The sequence below is a fragment of the Patagioenas fasciata genome, chromosome 5 (genome assembly GCF_037038585.1).
Source record: "Patagioenas fasciata isolate bPatFas1 chromosome 5, bPatFas1.hap1, whole genome shotgun sequence".
Taxonomy (NCBI): domain Eukaryota; kingdom Metazoa; phylum Chordata; class Aves; order Columbiformes; family Columbidae; genus Patagioenas; species Patagioenas fasciata.
In genome coordinates this window covers 67,441,459-67,461,851 of record NC_092524.1, presented here as the reverse complement: position 1 = coordinate 67,461,851, position 20,393 = coordinate 67,441,459, and the positions used below count along the sequence as shown (strand labels likewise).

At 44.9% G+C, this 20,393-nt stretch overlaps 1 protein-coding gene across 2 annotated transcripts in view; it reads left to right on the top strand.

The window, feature by feature from the left end:
- Positions 1 to 10,139, top strand: part of WDHD1 (WD repeat and HMG-box DNA binding protein 1) — a 30,911-nt gene extending 20,772 nt beyond the window's left edge. The window contains exons 17-26 of one of the 2 annotated variants that reach the window (XM_071809797.1): positions 838 to 952; positions 2,226 to 2,357; positions 2,689 to 2,906; positions 5,071 to 5,192; positions 5,693 to 5,749; positions 6,609 to 6,652; positions 6,791 to 6,949; positions 7,324 to 7,457; positions 8,592 to 8,727; positions 9,268 to 10,139. In XM_071809797.1, the coding sequence (XP_071665898.1) occupies positions 838 to 952; positions 2,226 to 2,357; positions 2,689 to 2,906; positions 5,071 to 5,192; positions 5,693 to 5,749; positions 6,609 to 6,652; positions 6,791 to 6,949; positions 7,324 to 7,457; positions 8,592 to 8,727; positions 9,268 to 9,468 (1,318 nt within the window). In that variant the 3' untranslated portion in view covers positions 9,469 to 10,139. Of the gene's footprint in view, positions 1 to 837; positions 953 to 2,225; positions 2,358 to 2,688; positions 2,907 to 5,067; positions 5,193 to 5,692; positions 5,750 to 6,608; positions 6,653 to 6,790; positions 6,950 to 7,323; positions 7,458 to 8,591; positions 8,728 to 9,267 lie in introns of both variants that reach the window. The other variant, XM_065839750.2, reaches the window with a different exon arrangement.
- Positions 10,140 to 20,393: the final 10,254 nt, after the last annotated feature.

Sequence of the window (20,393 nt, the reverse complement as noted above, 5' to 3'; positions counted from 1 at the left end):
GGCCCCCAGAAAATTCACCAAAAATGTGCAGGACACATCACGTGGATGGGCCCATCAACTGTCAGTCTATCCTCATGAATGTTTTCCTTCTGCTCCAAGAAAAGTGCTACTCTCTGAGTTACAAAGAACATTTTATTCAAAACCACCAGCATATTAAAGATAAGAGGGGGGGAGGGTTGTTGTAGAAACACCAGATGCCTTAATTAACACAGATAACCAGAACACTAATGCTTCCTGTTCTTTATTTTTCTCCTAGTATCTGAAACGCTAGCTTATAAAACCCGACATTTTTGTCAATGCTGCATCGGTGCTGTTGGAAATACAGCTTGTCCCCAATCAATATTTTGTTTAAGCGATTGTTACCAGTAAGGACTAGTTTGAATATAATGAAACAATAAAGCTACGCTTTTAGTACATGCTTATCTGGTTCACCTCCCTCTCTCTCTTTTTTTAATTTCCCCTCATCAAAATAAACAGTAGATGTTCCTGCCCTTGTTCCAGGGGCCTTCAGTTGTTCAGTGGTTTCTGGTGATAATAAATGGCATTTACATTTTGCAGTAGCCGTTAAATGGCGTGTTGTGTGAGCCGAGGATCTGCCTGTTACGTGCCACGTTTGCTGCGAACAAGAGCAGCGTGTGCTTTGCTTTTATTGGTCGCAATGTCAAAATAACCCTTTATAATGCAATATTATAATTGCTACGTTTACGTCAGTCATCTAATTACTACTTTTTAAAGAACAAATCCTCTTAAAGTATCTTGCTTCTTAGGAGACGTGACTTAGATGCGGCACATTGTGACTGTCGGTGATGGGCATTGTGTTTTGTTTCCCTGGCACAGGTGTATTCCTTGCAAAGGAGCCCGGTTCCCTCCTACGCTCCCGCGACCCGCCGTAGCGATATTATCTTTTAAACTTCCTTACTGTCAAGTGGCGACAGAAAAGGGACAGATGGAGGTATGGAGTGGTGGCAAGTCCCCAGCCGACGGTCTCGGCTGTCCCCATAGGAGGGATTATACAAGATTCCTATTAATCATCTCTCCTATGAAAGAGGGTGGTACGAACTCTAAGACGAGTGGTTGAGGAGGTTATTTGGGTTCAGCATCTTGTGTAGCTCGTTTGGTGTAGAATACAAGATAACCTTGCATCAGCTCTAGCGGCTTTATATTGACACATAATCAATTTCTGACCAGGGAAGTCTTTGTATCCCTCTCTCTTTTAAAAATTGGTTAAGTCGATAGTGTTTAGTGTTCTAGGAAGCACCACAGTTCGGTCTCCAAATCAAGACGCTCTAGAGCGTGCCTGATTTTTAATATTGTAGACCTAACAAAATTTCTGGAAGACTTTTTTTGAAAGATGTATGAAGTTCTCAAATTCACATAATCACTCTGAAAACATAGGCCTTCTGGCTTGCCTTATTGGCTCAAGATAGAGGCTGATAAAGCAGAAATAGCAGGTTTAAATATTTCAATGTTGTGGGGTTCAGCTGTAGTGTGCAAAATAGAAACAAACCTAATAAAATTCTAACCTCAACCTTAGGCACAGTTTAATGCTATTTGAAATTTATTCTCCTTGTTAGAAGTGTAGGTACAAAAAGTTTCAATAATAAACACACTGTCATTTGTAATGCATTCTCCTTCATCTGTTTCTTTATTTGATGGGTTATGTCTTCCACAGACCCCCCTAAAATAATAGAAGGGAAACACCAGGACCTGTTAATTTAGCTTGAGGGAATATGTACTTGTGTGTGAGTAAAGAAGCAGGTTATTCCAATAAGTAAGTTCATAACCATTTTGTAAGAGATGGTCTAAATCCATACTAATCTTTCCCTGAATGACAAGAGTTACATTTTCTATTTACACTACTGAGTTATTCTGGAATATTTCCAATTTACTGTGGGACAGAAGTTAGAAGATAAAATAATCAACTTCTTCTAGACTCCTCTGTCCTGCTGAACGTGTGGATCTCACCCCACTGAAAGCCTGTAATATAAATGGAATTTAACATATATGGCAACTGTTTGGATCAGTTTGTATACAGATGGTTGTTAGTGTGGGCTGGTTTTTTCCCCAGTAAACATTAACTTTTAAAGAGAATTGTCTACCTCTCACACTCGTAAGATGAAAGTTAAAGAATAAATCAGTAAAATACGATTTAAGTTGTTAGACAGTGAATCGTGGGCTTCTTTTCCCCCCTCTGACTTTCAGAATCATCTCTGTCCCTTTTCCAGGAACAATACTGGCGTTCGATTGTATTTCACAACCACGTGGATTACTTATCAAAAAATGGCTACGAATTTGATGAAAATACTAAAAATCAGGCAGTGAAAGAACAGCAAGAACTTTTAATGAAACTATTTGCGGTAAGTACAAATAAACAAAAAGAATCCCTGAGACATCGAGTCGATAGCATTTAATGTAAATTTTGATGTGATTCCTCTTATTAGTAACGAGTCTGGCTAATGATGGGCAATCCAGATATTTCACAGACAACGATAAGAGGTGGACTGCAGAATATTTTTGTTGCTTAACAGCATGAAGGGTGGGAGGAATAAGCTTTATCTTTGCCATGTGGTTCATGATTGTTGGTGGTTCATCTTTATTCATTCACTCCACCAAGACCCTTAATATTCTGGTCTGAGAGTTTCGAGGGAGCTGTGAAGTTTGTAACTGTCAAGGCTGCTTTTCTTTCAGCTTTCTTGTAAACTGGAGCGGGAGTTCCGTTGTGTGGAACTCGCTGACCTCATGACGCAGAACGTTGTGAATTTGGCCATCAAGTACGCGTCTCGCTCTCGGAAGCTGAATTTAGCGCAGCAGCTCAGTGAGATGGCTGTGGAGAAAGCAAGTGAATTGGCAACGGCACCAGAAGATGAAGAGGAGGAAGAGGATTTCCGAGAGCACTTAAATGCTGGGTAATGCACATTTCTGTGATTAAAATCCTGGGAACATTTCTACTGATCTGTTAACATTTTGGTCCAGCTGATGCGCTTTTGCTCTTCTGGAGCAATGTGTTTGTTAGGAATGTTGTGCTACTCTACTCTTAAATTGTACATATAAAGCAGTATGTTCTTGTTGATATATTGTGAGGGCTTATTAGTACCGGGACACAAACACAAATGGATGTATCTCCGCTCCTTGTTTACTGTACGTCCATGTACAACAGCTTCAGAGGCAAAGCAGACTCAATACCAAGTTTTTCTGATTAGAAGTTCTTTTTTGTTCTTTTTCCCTACTTGTAGCTTGTGCTGGTTTGGTTATTTGACTCTGACCTGTTTTTTTCTCTTTGTCTCAGTCTCTCTATCTCACTTTATTCCACACCTATCTTAAAATCCTTCTGCCTTTCTCCAGCCCTGCCCTCTTTCAGTATCCCACCTCAGTGCATCCTATTTAGTCTTTTTTCCACCATAATGATTAAGGGAGTGGAGCATCTCCCATGTGAGGAAAGGCTGAGGGAGCTGGGGCTCTGGAACTGGAGAAGAGGAGACTGAGGGGTGACCTCGTTAATGTTTACAGATATATAAAGGGTGAGTGTCAGGAGGATGGAGCCAGGCTCTTCTCAGTGACAACCAATGATAGGACAAGGGGCAATGGGTTCAAACTGGAACACAAAAGGTTCCACGGAAATTTGAGAAGAAACTTCTCCATGGTGAGGGTGGCAGAGCCTGGCCCAGGCTGCCCAGAGAGGTTGTGGAGTCTCCTTCTGTGCAGCCATTCAAACCCGCCTGGACACCTTCCTGTGGAACCTCAGCTGGGTGTTCCTGCTCCATGGGGGGATTGCACTGGATGAGCTTTCCAGGTCCCTTCCAACCCCTGACATTCTGGGATTCTGTGATAATTAATCCCAGCTCTTCTAAGCTGTGGAAATACTTACAGCTTGGCTTTGCATTTTTTTCCCCTCTGTATCTGCGCTATCAACCTTTCCTCTCCTACCTGCATCTGCTTTGTAAAGCATGATGAGGCAAAAAGTTGCGTGTGTTTTTTCTAAGAAATGCAGATGGTGCAGAAGAGCTGTGCTCTTGCTTGGCCTCTGGATGGTGCAGCAATAAGGAAAGTTGTTGCGAACCACCCGCCTGATAGTGCGGGAAAAATGACATGGCGTTTAGTCAGAAGCAATTTTATGTATGAGGTTGGGGACTTATTTGAGCAAGAGGAAGTGGTGAGTCCCTGAACTTATCTGTGGCCTTTCCCTTATTCTTCTGTGTGAAAGTGCACATTTAGAACTGGTTTCTAAATGCTCTGCCTTGTTCTTCTGGGTGGTGAATGGAAGCTGTAATCCCATGTCTGCGACTTCAGCCGCTCTGAGGGTTAAAATTCATCACAAACACTGTATTATTCTTAGTGCCAGATTAATCACTGGCATTCTGGTTGAGATAAATGTACCTTTAGTTAATGTGTACACGGATTTTAACAATCAGCAAAGATTAGGAGGCAAATGCAAGAAAAGTACATCCTACTATAAGGAATTTAGAGAATAACCAGATTAAAAATGTAAACTCACCTCCTAAACTTCAGACTGAAAATGTGCATCCGCGTTACCACCTGTGTATTTGTTCATGTGTGTAGAAAAGTGACCTGGTGTTATTTGTGCTATTGGAGGTGCGTGTGTTTAAATGGAGATTACGGGAGGTGTTTTACGTTTGCATTTGTATTTGTGGCAAAGTGTTCTGGCAACAGTCATGATGTTGTCAGGCGCTCCAAAGAAGGTGGCAAAGAATTGCTGTTTCTGTTTGGGTGCTTCCTCTAACTCGTGGAGCTGTTTGAATGCCAGCACGTGTACTTTTGTTTTAATTGAGCGTGAATTTGGGGCAGATTGATAGCTGTACGTGGTCTTTTTTAAAACTACATGAGTACCACTTCAGGCTGTTTCAGGGTGAACTCATGTGGTGAAGGAATCTGTAATTCTATTTTTAGTAATCATCACGATTTTATCAAAGGTATAATGCAAGTAAGTGCCAAATGTTATTGTTGTTATTTCCTAAATGAGGTAAGTTAGTTATCCTTCCATTGTTCCAGTTTTCCTTCTGAATGTGGTGACCACATCCTGTCTGATGAATTCCTTCCCTTTGGTTACAGCAGCTCTGCCAGAGAGTGGAGTCGGCCGCCCGTCAGAAATGTTCAGCAGGACCAAGAAATGGAAGATGCTGAGGAAACTGATGGTTGTGAGGAAGCAGAAGAAACACCCGAAGTACCTAAACAGAGTAAGACAAACATATTCTCAGACTAGGCTGGAAGTTACCTACATGTGTCCTTCACAGGCTTAATAAGGATTTCTGGAACATTCCCAGATAATTTGTAGTTTGGATAACTCAGTCTGTAGGACTATGCAAACAACTTGATATTCTGTCTGTTGTTTTGTTCTTTTGACATAAAATTTAGGAAAGACAGACACAGCACCTGTGACAAGTGAAGTACAGGAGGTTGAATGTAGAGGCCATTTACATAAATAGAAAATAATCCCATTTGTTTCCCTGAGTTTTGAAACCGCAGGTACAGCAGGAACTAGAATAAGTTTTGGGTTTCAGGTACAAAATAACACATTTTTGTAAAAGTGTATGTACAATTTGAAAATGAGAAGTCATGCTTTAAAATATAGGTTGCTTTCCTCTAACTTATTTGTCTGTTTGAGGTTTCATTATTAATAAATCATGCTATTACGTTTTATTGCGCTTCAATACGTATCTCTTTCTTTTTTCTGAAGGGCCAAATCCTTTCTCCAAAGGTGTCACTTCAGCAGAGGCAACAACTCCAAAATCTGGTGAGTGAATCTCTGTTTATTCCAGGATGAGAATTTTGACATGCTTCACTACATCTCCTCCTGTTTTTATCCTCCATTCTCCCATTACTACTAAAATTCAATGTATAACAGTGTTGTCAAGTGGGAACTTGCGCTGATTGTTGCTGTCCTGTTTCTAAGAGGTTCCCTGTTCTTGTTGATGTCTTCGTCACCTGATGATGTTCCACAACACTCTTCTGGTCGCCTTAGCTGTGCCAATTGCAGAATCTGTTTTCTGCCTGGCTGTGTCATGAAGATGTTCTTTGGGACAGGGGAAAGATGAGAACAATGATCAAGTGATTTATTTTACTAATGAGGCACATTTATTGGTTGCGGAGTTGGTAACTCTGCCGTACAACCAAAGCTGAGCAGGCAGGGGCAGAGTGTGACCTCCTGCTGCTTCTTCCCTCCTGCCCACCCGCTCGCAGGAATAATAGGAGTGGAAACGGATTTGGGAGTGGAGGAAATCCTGGGTCTTCCTGTGGATTTGTATTGTAAGCTGTTGGTTCAGTGTGGCATTTCTCATGGCTGATAGTCGCTGAGCACATGTAGTATAACCTTCCCAGGGTTATTAAAATGTAATTCTCTTTATCCGACCACTTTCAAGCCTGGTGGAAACTTCTTTGGTGTGGAGTAGTTGATGCCTTGGATTTAGTTTTCCTCTTTGATTTTCATTGAGCAGAGGCTGAAACACACAATGAGTGTTATCCTCATTCTTTGGAAATGGAGCTAATGTTGGTTCATCTGCTCATCTAAAATGTACACGTTGTTTCATAGATTTATATATATAGGTGTGTGTATACACACATTTTAACATTCCTTTTTCTTTGCTATCCAATAGTTGTAATTGCATCAAGCAGCCAAGGACGAGTTAATCCCTTTAAGGTAGGAATTTTGCAGATGGTTTGATTGTGGCGTTCTGAAAATCACAACAAATTATTAGATTTACAGTATAAGTAACTGGGAGGGATGGAGGGGGCGAACACGACAGAAAATGAATTAAATATTTATTTGTTTTGCTAGGTGACATCGAACAAAAAGGACCCAGTGGTCCCCACGGCGAATGTTCTAGACACTATGAGCAAATACTCAAAGAAAACTTCTCTGTCTGGCAGTCGAGCTGCAAACAAGCAGAACCATCTCGTTATAAAACCTCTGACTCCCAAACCCAAGTCCAAGCAGGTAACGTTTCTAGTCTTTGTATATTGTTTCTGTGGGCGAAGAACGGTAAATTGAATTTTACCAGCTTTGATCAAGTATGAAGCCCTGTTGATTAAGGCATCTTATGGTTTCTGCAGGATGCTTAAATAATCTCAAAGCACATGAAACAGGAAAGAAAAAATCAGTTGTAGAAATCACATTCTGCATTGTGCTTTTATTTTAAAGTGTTAACTAAACATCTGCTGTGCTGAAACGGGATGGATTAGATGCTACGTTAATGCAAGTATTTATGATGGTTTTAGGCAAGGCGTGTTTTGTCTTGAGCTGTATGGTTGTCTGAGCGTGAGGTGTTCTTACCTTACTTTTGTCTTCTGTTTTAACCTCAATGTCTTTAGGCTTCAGCAGCCTCCTTCTTCCAGACTCGTACACCGAACTCTAGTGAAAAAACGGCGGAAGAAAGAGAAGAAAAAGCAGGAAACGAGCCCCATGAAGCCAAAGTCGCTGCGCAGGAGAACACTGAAAACAGAAGGTGAGGGGACAATTGCATCTCAACACTGTGTACCAATTTTGATAGAACAGCAAGTCCAAAAACCGCTTAGTTTGTGAAGATGCGGAACTGTACGAAGTAGCATAACTTCAAGACTAAAGCTGTAGCTCACAAGTTGTGAAGTTTGTGAACTCACTTCAGAAATTTAGCGAAACTGCTGCTTGCACTGCGCATATTGTCAAACAAACCCACGTAAAATGCATTGGTTGGATTTCCAAATTGCCACGTTATGATTCCAGTGAAAGAACAGGGAAAAACATTGTTAGATCTTTGTCAGTGGTATTCAACGTTTCACAAATATATGTGTGAGTAAATAATAAATGAACAATGGAAAATGTAATTTTGGGGCTCTGAGCAACAATTTTGCTTTGATGCTACTTATGCATCTGATAAGGACCTTTGAATGATATAATAAACGAAACTGTGCTGCTGTGCCAGTTGCAAGTTGAGGAAATACTTGAAGTTTAAACATCTCTAGCAGATCTCAAAGGAAGCCTAAAAGCTAAAGATTTATGTGAAAGTGTAAAAGCTTTAGTTCAACTTGTTTTTTTAAAGAAAACAAACCAAAAACTTATATCACCTAAAGAGCACGTGTCTCTTCCTTGCTGAGACTAATCTGCCTGTTGCCCTGGAGCAACTGTATCTTCTAACAATCCCAGTCCTCATGAAACTTGTATTATTATAATCAGGTTTCATTTAGACTTCATTAAACTGAGGAAGATGAAGGTAATTATTATTCATTTGGACTAGCATTCTTTTCATTAACCTTTACAGATAATGTTCTGAAACAAGCGGCAAGGAGAATTGTGAAAAGGATTAGCTGAAACATGCTCTATTTTTAGGTTGATGGGATCCTGTCAGAAAGGAAAAGAAACATTATGCTTTGTCATTCCAAAACTGAAACGTTAATCTCCATATATATCACAGTTTTAATAAAAACGCTTGACTTAGTCTTGCCTTGTCAGCATGTTCTGTAAGCACACTGCTGGCTATATATATATCTTTTATTTCAAGAACACAAAAACTCCAGTTAGGTGTGATTTAGAGATGTTGTTTTGAGGGATATGTTTTTCCTATAACCTTCTTAAATGGACTCTTTTTGTCTGCTTCTTTTAGACCGAAGACGGGATTCCAGATGTGGCTGGAAGAGAACAGAGCAAACATTTTGACAGATAATCCTGATCTGAATGAAGCAGAGATAATAAAAGAAGGGATGAGTCGATTCAGAATGCTGTCGTCAGAAGAAAGGATGGTAAGAGAACATTCTCTAATGCTGGTTTATTGAGGATTTTTCTCCCCACTTGGTTATTTAGGTTCTCCATCTTCATGGAGTTGAATTGTGCCACAATATACGACCTATACTTAATGAAAATATGAACTGTGTGAGTATTTAGTAATAGCAGAAAGCAGCTTTTCCAAAATGGGGCATGTGGGAGAAATGTGGTCGATGAAGAAATCACAGAGAAGGGAAGGGGCTGAAAGTGACATAGCCAGACTTAATTCATCGGGGCTTAAGTTTATTCTAAAGCCTTTTGGGTTTCTTGTTTGTCCAGAAAGATAATTAAGAGCTTCAATTTCATATACAGGCTCAAATGAAGTGTAGTTTCGAAGGAGAATGTTGTTAGCAAAAAGGAAAGTGAGGAAATTGCTCCCAACTTGATCCTTATTAATTCTTAAACAGGAATCATTTCAACGTTTCCTTATAATCAGAGAAGGAAGGTGCATGAAAGAAAGTGGTGAGTTTTGTGGCCTAATTTGCAACTTTCTGCTTAACGATGTACTTTCTCCAAAGGCGTGGACTGAGAAAGCCAAAGGAGGAGCACTTAATGATTTAACAGACGATAAAAAGCGCAAGCGTCCTGCAGCCGATGAAGACGAAGCGAAGAAGAACCAGGAGCAAAACTCAGAGGACTCAAATTTATCCAAAAAACCAAAGCCTTTAGATCAATCCACGAATGTCAGGTTGTCAGCGTTTGCATTCAAGCAAAGCTAAGCTGCGTGGTACCTTCTCAGCCTCTGTTTCCTGGAAACGTTAAACAGCCCTAGATTGAAAAACTGGCTCAAGGAACAATAGCAAAAAGGGCGTGTAACTCCAAATAGTCTTTTAGAAAGTATTTTATTATCAGTTCTGGAGGGAAATGTTGAATCCACTCTCCCGATCTTTTGCAAGTTATGAGCACAAAGCTTGATTATGAAACTAATGTTCACGGATCTGTTACCTGGCAGCCCAGCCCCGCTCTGTGTGGAGCTGTGGGCCCCATGCTGTGAAGATTTGGTGCTAAACCTGGATTAGTCCCTCTGGGGAGGATAAAGTGGGTACAGAAACTCTCCTGTGGTTTAGAGAAGTGAAGTTACAGCTTCTGCACCGTTGCTTCTGCCCACCCCAAACACAGGTGAGAGAAAGGCACTCAAGAAAAGGGAAGGTAGTTTAACACGGTGCTGCATTGAGGGATTCCAGCTGCATTTTTGACACGTGGGGCTGTAAGAGCGACCTGATCGGGAAAACCAGGACCAGCAGCTGAATTTGGAAGGTCAAATGTGCTAAAACGAGCCGTTCCAGCCTGCGCGAATGCAGAAAGTGCTCACAACTTGAAAATGTCTGTGTTATTTTATGTAGTGTCTGGGGTTTTTGAAATAAAATGCAAACGTTGCTTTGTTTAAGGTGATGGGCTCCTTTGTCATTTTTGTCATGAAGGGAAGCAAATTTCTTCCTACAAATCATAAGGCGTATTCACCTTCTCTGGAGAAAAGGGGGTATGTCTAATAAATGTATTTGAAGCAAAATCAAGTTTTGAAACTTGCTTTCTTTTAGGTAAGGTAAAATAATTTAACTCTTTCAGCATAACAGCGAAGACTGAAGAGTTCTATTATAATTTATGGCTTTATTTCCCTGGGTTTACACATCCTTTCACTGCCTCCTTTTTTCATTCTTAATTTCACATTATTACTGGGAAGATTGTTCAGAACAGATTTTTAACATTGAAATCTACAGATCAAAGATTCGGTGGGACTTCTGTAAAAGCCACTAGGTATTAGTGTGGGAGATGTTTTGCTAGACTTTTTTTGGCAATAGTTACATGTCATTTTGGAGAACAGCTCCTTTTTCCACTGGATGTAGAGAAAGGGAGTCATGATGTCAACCAGGGATCACAGAATCCCAGAATGTCAGGGGTTGGAAGGGACCTGGAAAGCTCATCCAGTGCAATCCCCCCCTGGAGCAGGAACACCCAGCTGAGGTTCCACAGGAAGGTGTCCAGGCGGGTTTGAATGGCTGCACAGAAGGAGACTCCACAACCTCCCTGGGCAGCCTGGGCCAGTGTTCTGATACCCTCACCATGAAGAAGTTTCTTTTCATCTTTAAGTGGAACCTCTCGTGTTCCAGTTTGTACCCATTGCCCCTTGTCCTATCATTGGTTGTCACCAAGAAGAGCCTGGCTCCATCCTCCTGGCACTCACCCTTTAGATATCTGTAAACATTAATGAGGTCACCCCTCAGTCTCCTCTTCTCCAGCTCCAGAGCCCCAGCTCCCTCAGCCTTTCCTCACACGGGAGATGCTCCACTCCCTTCAGCATCTTGGTGCCTGCGCTGGACTCTCTCCAGCAGTTCCCTGTCCTTCTGGAACTGAGGGGCCACAACTGGACACAATATTCCAGGTGTGGTCTCCCCAGGGCAGAGCAGAGGGGCAGGAGAACCTCTCTGACCTACTGACCACCCCCTTCTAACCCACCCCAGGTACCATTGGCCTTCCTGGCCACAAGGGCCCAGTGCTGGCTCATGGTCACCCTGCTGTCCCCAGGACCCCCAGGTCCCTTTCCCCTACACTGCTCTCTAATAGGTCATTCCCCAACTTACACTGGAACCTGGGGTTGTTCCTGCCCAGATACAAGACTCTACACTTGCCCTTGTTATATTTCATTATATTTTTGCTCACCCAGCTCTCCAGCCTGTCCAGGTCTCTGGATGGCAGCACAGCTTCCAGTGTCAGCCACTCCTCCCAGCTTCGTGTCACCAGCAAACTTGCTGACAGTCACTCTATTCCCTCATCCAAATCATTGATGAATATATTGAATAATGGTAAATGGTAAATACAACTAGAGAAAAACCTGAAGACCTGTTAATTTAAATGCTTTTTGTCACCCATAGTTCTCATCTATTGTTACACATTTTAATGGTTTAATGCTGATAGCAGACAGCAAGTAATGATTAAGGTAAATAAGAATTAATTTTTTGTGTTGACACAGTGGAGGAAATTCAGTGATTTTTCTGTGTTCTTTGAAAGAAATTGTATCAGAGACTGGAATTTCTTTTTAGGCAGTAAAGCGTATTTCCACACTTGGGTGTATTGGAGGAGCATGGAATTGCATTGGTAAGAAAAACATTCAGATAGAAAAGTCACTATGAGCTTGGTGAAGTGTGTAATGGTTTATTTGCGGTTTGTTTTGTTCCTGCGAGCCTGAGTTGTTTGGATGATGAGTTGAGCATCTCGACCGAGGTTCATGGAGAGGGGCTGGGTGCGAATGGATGCTTTTTGTTTTCATTTGTCTACATAAAATCCATTTTCTGTCAGGTTCCCTGGTGGCGACTGCTCAGGCCGTCTATGTAAAGGCCGTGTAAAATTACCCAAGCAAGATATTTATACCTTGCGCTCGGGACATCAGAACCAGTTGTGCTTCCTGATATTGGGACTGTGTCTGCCCCCTGTCCCCGCTTTGCTTCCAACCACAGGCACGAATCCGCTCTGGGTCCTGCTCTACAGCTGCTTCCATGAAGCATCCAAAGTCCTTTTGGCTCCTGGAGGAGGGAGGAAACATCCAAAATAAACTTCCATGAGAGTTTCCCAATGGCCGGACGTTTGCAATCTGTAGCTCTTCTGAACAAACACCAAAGGTCTGTTTAAAGGGGAGGCTCCTGAATTTAGTGGATGGTTTCCTGGAGATCCCTGGGGACGTCAGGCACCATCCTACATGTCCCCAGGTCCCGTTAATTTTTCTCCTGGTTTAATTTTTGCTCGATAATGCTTGTGGGTTTCGTGAGACCCAGTGTCCGCAGCCTTGGGGTGACAGTTGATCTCACTGCTCCCCTACAGCTGATTAGACCTGCCAAAACTCTTTCTAACATCAGATTTAAAGCTTTGCATCAGAGCTGCGTGACCGTGATGGTGATCGCAGCGGTGATTTTTAATGATGACAGTTGCTCCGTCCACAGCAATAAAATAGAAGCTATTGCAATCATGGAAGCAAGTACCTGGTTGGTTTTTTGCTGGGAGGATCGCTGCACGATGCTGTTGTGTTTCTTCCATCGAACACGGGGTTTGCTCCGTTACACGCTCCGGGCAGAGCTGCGAATTCCCCTCCAGCACCCGCGGCCGCCGGGAAATGGAACAAAATGCTGAAGCAAAAATGAACAGAAAGCATGGAATGGGTTTTCGAGTGAAAACAGTTGAAATCGCAACTGGCTGTTTGTCTTTAAAAATGATCCCTGAATAATTTTACAGAATTTCACTGAATTCTCCAGAAACGCTTGCTCGTCCCGAGTTTGTCATCTTTTTGCTGGAAACCCAGGTATTTTAGAAAAGCCAACCTGGAAACTGTGCTAAGGGACCTGCCTGGTGTTGTTTGTCCCTACGGTGCTCAGAAAACCAGAGAGGGAAGATTGCACTGCTGAATTAAATGTCTAATGTTCTATAACCCATTCCCTGTCCCAGCAGAGAGGCTCCATCCGCTGACCCGCTCTGCTGCGACCGAGCTCCCCGTGTTGCTGTGCCAAAAAGCCGATTATTGCCATTCCTCCTCAATCCTGTTCCGTTACCTCTGCTGCTGTCGATACTCCACACTTAACACAAAGATGCTACTTGCTGGAAAGACGCAGCAACAAAATAGACCCAAAATGATGGGTAACGGCTGTCAACTTCTCAGGGGGGATATAATCCAAAGTAGCAAACACTCACCTCCCTAATTCCGTAGTTGACAGAGTGTTTCAATCCCTTTATCTTATAAAAAGATCTGTAAATTACCTCCTAGGTGTGCTGGAGCATTGGTAACCTGTCGGACTTCAGAGGGAGAGCTGAACCCGCAGGAAGCTGGGAGTTTATTCAGAGAAAGAACATTTGTACTATAAATGAATAACATACCCACCCACCTCCTAAAGAATACTTTTTGTGGCTTTTCCAGCACTTACTCCATAATAGAATTTTACCCTGAAAGAAAACAACACTGCAACACAGCCCGGCCAATAAAACCAGCGTAAAAGCCTCATTCGCCTTGTGAGCTTCGTGTTGCTGTATCAGGCAGGAGCGCAGGAGGAGGGTGAATGGGGACATCAGGGGAGGAAAGTGCCTTCCCGCAGAATTTTGTTTTCTACCTGAGCTACTTGACAGGCTGAGAGAGTTGGGGTGTTCAGCTGGAGAAGAGAAGCTCTGGGGAGACCTTAGTGCAGCCTTTCTGTACTTAAAAGGGGCTGATAAGAAAGATGGGGACAGACTTTTCAGCAGGGCCTGTTGTGATAGGACAAGGGGTGATGGGTTTAAGCTAAAGGAGGGAGATTCAGGCTGGACATGAGGAAGAAATTGTTGGCCCTGAGGGTGGTGAGAGCCTGGCCCAGGTTGGGCAGAGAGGTGGTGGATGAACCATCCCTGGAGACATCCCAGGCCAGGCTGGACGGGGCTCTGAGCAACCTGAGCTGGTGAAGATGTCCCTGCTCATGGCAGGGGTGGCACTGGGGGAGCTGGGGAGGTCCCTTCAACCCAAACTCTCTGATTCTACTCCCCCATGGCCTGGCAGGTGATGCTGCAGTTTGACTCCAACAAGACCTGCACACCCTATATATATACACATATATACATACATATATATATATATATTTTTTTTATGGCCTGTAATATTGAATACTAACAAAGAAATCTATCTGCCCTTCACATGTCATGAATCCATGTCAACTTGTGTTATTTGGGATTTGGGGAGTTTTCTTTAGCTATGCTTTAAATCCCAGCAACAAGCAGCCTCTGGCGAGGATGCAAAGCTCGGGTGGTACCTGCAACAGACCGATCATTGTTATCACGAAAATGTAAAGCTGATGGCTGGCTTTCACCGTATGAGTTTTAACTTTTGTTGTTGCTTTCAGTGCAGGTAGGGGTGAGATTAGAAAGTCTGTTTGCAGCACAACATCTGATAACTTTATTGCAAGTATTTGGTACTGGAGTGCAGCAGCAAACATTTTGCGGCAGTGCAACTCTAATTAAGATACTTGTCTCTATGAGTGAAGAATGATGTCTTCCCTTGGCTTCTGGGGACGTCCTGTGTCTCCAGTTTCTGTGGCAAACCCGATCCATCCTCAGGTCAGCTCTGCTGGTGTTGACTGGGGTTCTGCTCTGTCCCTCGCTGAGGACTTGCGACTACCTAAGGTGAAGTTCCTGTGGCTTTTTTGGCGTTGCATTCCCCAGTTAGAAAATTAATAATGGTAATAGCTACTCCTTCTCCCTTTGTTGCTGCAGGAGTGAGTGGTGCCGTCGGACTCGAAGAAAAATTTGCTCTACAAACCCTGTGTAAGTTGCCCTCATGGATCTCTGTGGTTGTCACCAGCCTCTGATGGCGCACACAGCCAGGATAGTTTGGTTGCTCCAGCTGGGAGGATTTCGTACCTTGTAGGTAGTAAAATAAAGTGAATACCAAAGGTTTTGGAGTAGGAAAGTCAAGAAAAAACAAACAGCTTGGGTGCTTGGGGTGGAGCTGGGTGAGGGAGACCCCGTGTTTGGACACGCTTTACCCTCTCAGACATCTTCTGGCTATGAAACACACTTCAGTTTCTTTCCACAGAACAGAACTGTGTTGGTCATGGAGCAACTCAACTTGGTGGTCCTGGCTGGCTGGTCCCAGGAGAACACAACAGCGGTGAGAACTGCCTTTGGGAAGGCTGGATGTCTCATGCGGTACAGAGCTCTTGGATGGAGAACAGCAGACCTGGCTGCTTCTCTCTGCTCCCGGCTGATGCACTGCCATGTACAGAATCACAGAATCCCAGAATGTCAGGGATTGGAAGGGACCTGGAAAGCTCATCCAGTGCAATCCCCCCATGGAGCAGGAACACCCAGCTGAGGTTCCACAGGAAGGTGTCCAGGCGGGTTTGAATGGCTGCACAGAAGGAGACTCCACAACCTCCCTGGGCAGCCTGGGCCAGGCTCTGACACCCTCACCAGGAAGAAGTTTCTCCTCATATTTAAGTGGAACCTCTTGTGTTCCAGTTTGTACCCATTACCCCTTGTCCTGTCACTGGTTGTCACCGAGAAGAGCCTGGCTCCATCCTCCTGACACTCCCCCTTTCCATATTGATCCCCATGAATGAGTCCCCCTCAGTCTCCTCTTCTCCAGCTCCAGAGCCCCAGCTCCCTCAGCCTTTCCTCACACGGGAGATGCTCCACTCCCTTCAGCATCTTGGTGGCTGCGCTGGACTCTCTCCAGCAGTTCCCTGTCCTTCTGGAACTGAGGGGCCACAACTGGACACAAGATTCCAGGTGTGGTCTCCCCAGGGCAGAGCAGAGGGGCAGGAGAACCTCTCTGACCTACTGACCACCCCCTTCTAACCCACCCCAGGTACCATTGGCCTTCCTGGCCACAAGGGCCCAGTGCTGGCTCATGGTCACCCTGCTGTCCCCAGGACCCCCAGGTCCCTTTCTCCTACACTGCTCTCCAACATATAAATGCATCAGTAATTAATTAACCTAAAGGCAGGCAAAACACAAACACCTACCAGGGCTGAGAAAAGAGCCACTTGATGCTGGGCTCAACTGGAGGTGAATGGCAGAGGAAATTTGCAGGAATTGTTTCAAGCCACGTGTTGCCAGGGAACAGACCAGTCTACAAATCGCATTATTGATCTGGGAGTGATGACGGTGAGAAGCAAACGAGGGGAACGATGCGGGGACACGTCTGCGCCTGGCGTGTGGATCAAAGCCCTTGGAGTCTTGTGTTATACAGCTCTTTTCGCATTCTGAAAAGCATAAATATGAATTTATCTCCTGTGACCTGCCCATAGACCATCCCTCTGAAGTTTTCCGAATTCCAGGGAGCAAAGGCTGGAGGGGTGTATTGGTGTGAGGTCCTGTGTCTCGCTCTGTGAAGGCACGAAGGGAAAGCTGGGGCAGAAAACCCACTGCCTTTGCTTCCACTGTCAGCCCTAAAATGTGAGACCTCACCAGGGGAATTAAAGTGCAGATCGCACCCACAGAAAACCCCCTCAGACCCTGGGGATCTTCCATCCTTACCCAGCAACAAATCCCCCCATAACAGAGTAGTATCTTAGGAGCCTGTGATCAATTTTGCTTGTTATCGTGGGTAACAGAATGAAATTGTTCGTGATTCACTCTTTAAAGTGACGCACTGTGATTCCAGGGGCTGATATTTCTGTTTTTCCGGGGCATGGGAAGGATTTGCCACCCATCGCCTCTGCGGGCACAGCTATTATTTAAGGATCACGTTTGGGTCACGTTCTGGCTTGATGTTAATAGCAGGATCGATCGGCACCGCTCTTTTCCTCTCCGAGCTGTTAATGATACGCTGGGCCGACGCAGATGGTTTGAGAAGGTGGAATTCATCATCTCGAACTTTAAGCTCTGAGCCCAGTCCTAAACGCTCTCACTTTATAGCCAACAGAGGAAAAATAGGTGTCTTTTGTGAATGATTTATCTCAGCCTTTGAGTAGCTGTCAGTGCAGAAATTACCCCTGCAATCTGCTTTAGATGGCTTCATTTGACCTGGCGAGGACTGCCTGGGGTTTCTTCATCCTTGGCCAGCTTGGCATGGGGAGGTTTCTTTCAGGACCAAGTTCTTCGGACCCTGAGGAGCATCTTGGGCACACAGGGAAGGATGCTCCAGCCCTTCCCCACCAGGTGCCATTTAATGCCACTGAAACCATGAGGAAGTTCGACTAAAACAGCTCAAGGACCCTGAATATAAACCTACTCCATCCTGTCTGTATTTTATATTTTTCCTACTTTCAAAGACAAGAGAGGACTTTGACGGGTGTTACCATGGATTGAGCACCCATGTGCACCCATCTTGGTACCCCCCAGGTACCCTCCAGAGGATGCGCTGGGCTTTTACCTGCTCTAAACTTTGTTCTACATTTGCAAATAATTCAAGTTACAGCCTCAGGGCTTTTTGCACTCCCTATTTTGTTGCTTTTTAAAGAATCTCTCTTCCATCTTTGAACAGCAAATATAACCCTGAGGCCCTGAGCAAGCACAGGAAAGAGAAACAGGGCAGATTCCCTCTAGGAAATTCAGTGTATCTTTTAGCACTGCTGCATGGCACCGTCTGCTGCTCTTCTGCTTTATAGCCTGCGTTTTGTTTTGTTTGGATATAATCAGAAATAGCAAAGAAAAATTCTTGGGAAGGCTACATGAGAACATGGGATGTAATTAATAAGGAACAATCATAGGATATATTAAAAAAAAGAAAGCCGAGTGTTAGTGCTTCTGCTTACCCAGCCTATGTGGGTTTGCGTTTTGGAGTGAGAGGACTTCTCCATGGCTGGAAATCGGGCTGTGTTATAGCACATCCTTGTTGCCTATCTGAACTACATGCATCTAATAATTCTGCATTTTCCAATGCTGTGAGCAGAACTGCCAGCATTGGCTCCTGCATGCACAACCTCAGCTCAAACACACCCAGAAAAAGTGGTTTTCTGCGAATCCAGAGTGCGCACGCCAGCAAATAAGTTGTCAACTGCCCTTCTCCTCCCATAAATGAGAGAAAAATTACAACCAACTTGCACAGCTGCGGAGTTCAGACGGCTATAAAGTCCGGCGTGATTCCGGAGGATGCTTATCTTCTTCTTTTATAAGAAAATAAAGGTAGCAGAGGTTAGGGAGTGCCAAGACACTTGGATCACTTTACTAACCCCTTTTTCACACGTATGATCAGAGGTCACAGTGATTTGTAGCTCCGAAGAATGGTTCCCAACCCTTGATCTGGATCCAAAGGAAAGTGATGGTTGTTCTCCCGAGTCCTGTGAACATTTTGTACGCTTTCATGGCAAGGGAACCCATTTAGGTTACACGGAGGGTTTGGACATCCTCGGAGGGCTGTGAAGTGATGCCGGGTGGGTGTCTGGGGAGGAGCGGAGATGGCGTTCAGGGCTTCAAACCCTCCGGTACAGCAGTTTCTGATCCCAATCAGAGCCCGGGGCAATAAAACTGCAGTAAAGCCTGGTTGGAAGCCAGTGCTGGCCACCTGATTTCACCTGAGTCATCCTGACTCTCTTCTGATAAAACCTGTGATCGGAAACCGAATGATAATGTGAGCATGTTACTGCTGCTGGGTTTCAGGGTCTTTTTTCTTTCTTTTTTTAAAATTTATTTATTTATTTTTTTTCCGCTTTTCTTGGTTCAATGCAGTTCTTGTGCCAGGAGGAGGTGGAGGAAAGCCAGTGAGTCATGTTCCGCGCCCCATCCCTCCGCCAGCTCATTCCCCTCCTTATCTCCCCAGCAATTTACTATTTTGCAGACACAAGGTGGGGAGAATTTGCCCCTGCTGCCTTTGGGACAGCTCATGTGTGGAGACAGAGAGCTTTGCTGTGTCCCTTAGCACCTGGGCCATTTATTTTGCTGGCAATTCAGAAAATATTAGTTACACTGCTTGCAGCAATGGGCAATGGAGCGCACATCCTGTGCTCAGCCGAACCTTGAGACTCTGTTTCTATCTCATCAAATCCCAGAATAGCTTTGGCCTGAGGAGACCTCCCTTCTAAACAACACACCCCAGCATTTATTTGTTCAATAACATTTGAACCCTACATAAGGCCGGGGCAGAAAGCCCTGACAGCTGCTGTTGACAAAGACAAGCTGCGCTCTGTCTCCCACATTTACCCCAAAAGTGCTTGGGGGATGAAGGATGCTCAAACCACTGGCAGGGGTGACATCCCAGCCAGATCTCCGGGGAGATCCTGAAATATTTGATCTCCGTCATCAGAGGTGGCGCATTTCCAGAGCCACAGGTGGGAATATGAAAACGTCAGGACACCTGAGCAGCAAGGAGGTGTCTGCAGAGCTCATGGGTCATGAAGGAGGATAAATTCACACTGGGATCTTTCTGGTGGATGCATCTTGCTGCTGGTGACTCAAAGCTCCCCAGGACAGTGAGAGTTGGGAGAAGGGAATGGAGCTGGGGAAGGGGCTGGAGCACAAGTGCGATGGGAGCGGCTGAGGGACCTGGGGGTTCAGCTGGAGAACAGGAGCTGAGGGGAGACCTTCTGATCTCTGAACTGCCTGGAAGGAGCTTGGAGCCAGGGGGGTCGGGCTCTGCTCCCCAGGAACAAGCGACAGGACAAGGGGAAATGGCCTCAAGTTGCACCAGGGAGGTTGAGATTGGATCAGGGGAACAATTTCTTCCCAGAAAGGGCTGCTGGGCATTGGAACAGGCTGCCCAGGGCAGTGCTGGAGTCACCATCCCTGGAGGGGTTGAACAGACGTGGAGATGAGGTTCTCAGGGTTGGGTTAATGGTTGGACTCAATGATCTTGAGGGTCTCTTCCAGACAAAATGATTCTATGATTCTGTGACAGAACTCCCTCAGCACCAGGGACTCACTGAGTGGGGTGTGCCAGCATCACCCTGGTGGGAGAAGGACCAGCCCCTGAAGTTTAGAGGATGAAAACGTGGAACGATGGCGGGACCTGCTGCACGGAGCACGGACCCATAGCCCAGAGGGCCCCTGCTCCTTCATGCTTTTGCCAGCGCAGCCTCGCCGCTCGCCCTGGGCTCCCCAGGGAGCGATGGAACGAGTTCCCCTACTGGGACCGGGTCCCGAACCGCTCACCCGAGATGCCCCCGCTCCCCGCCGGGCTGAGACCGGCCGGGTCATGACACAGACGGTGACGTCACGGGGCGGCGGCCAATGGCGGCGGCGCGGGCGGTATAAAGTGGGC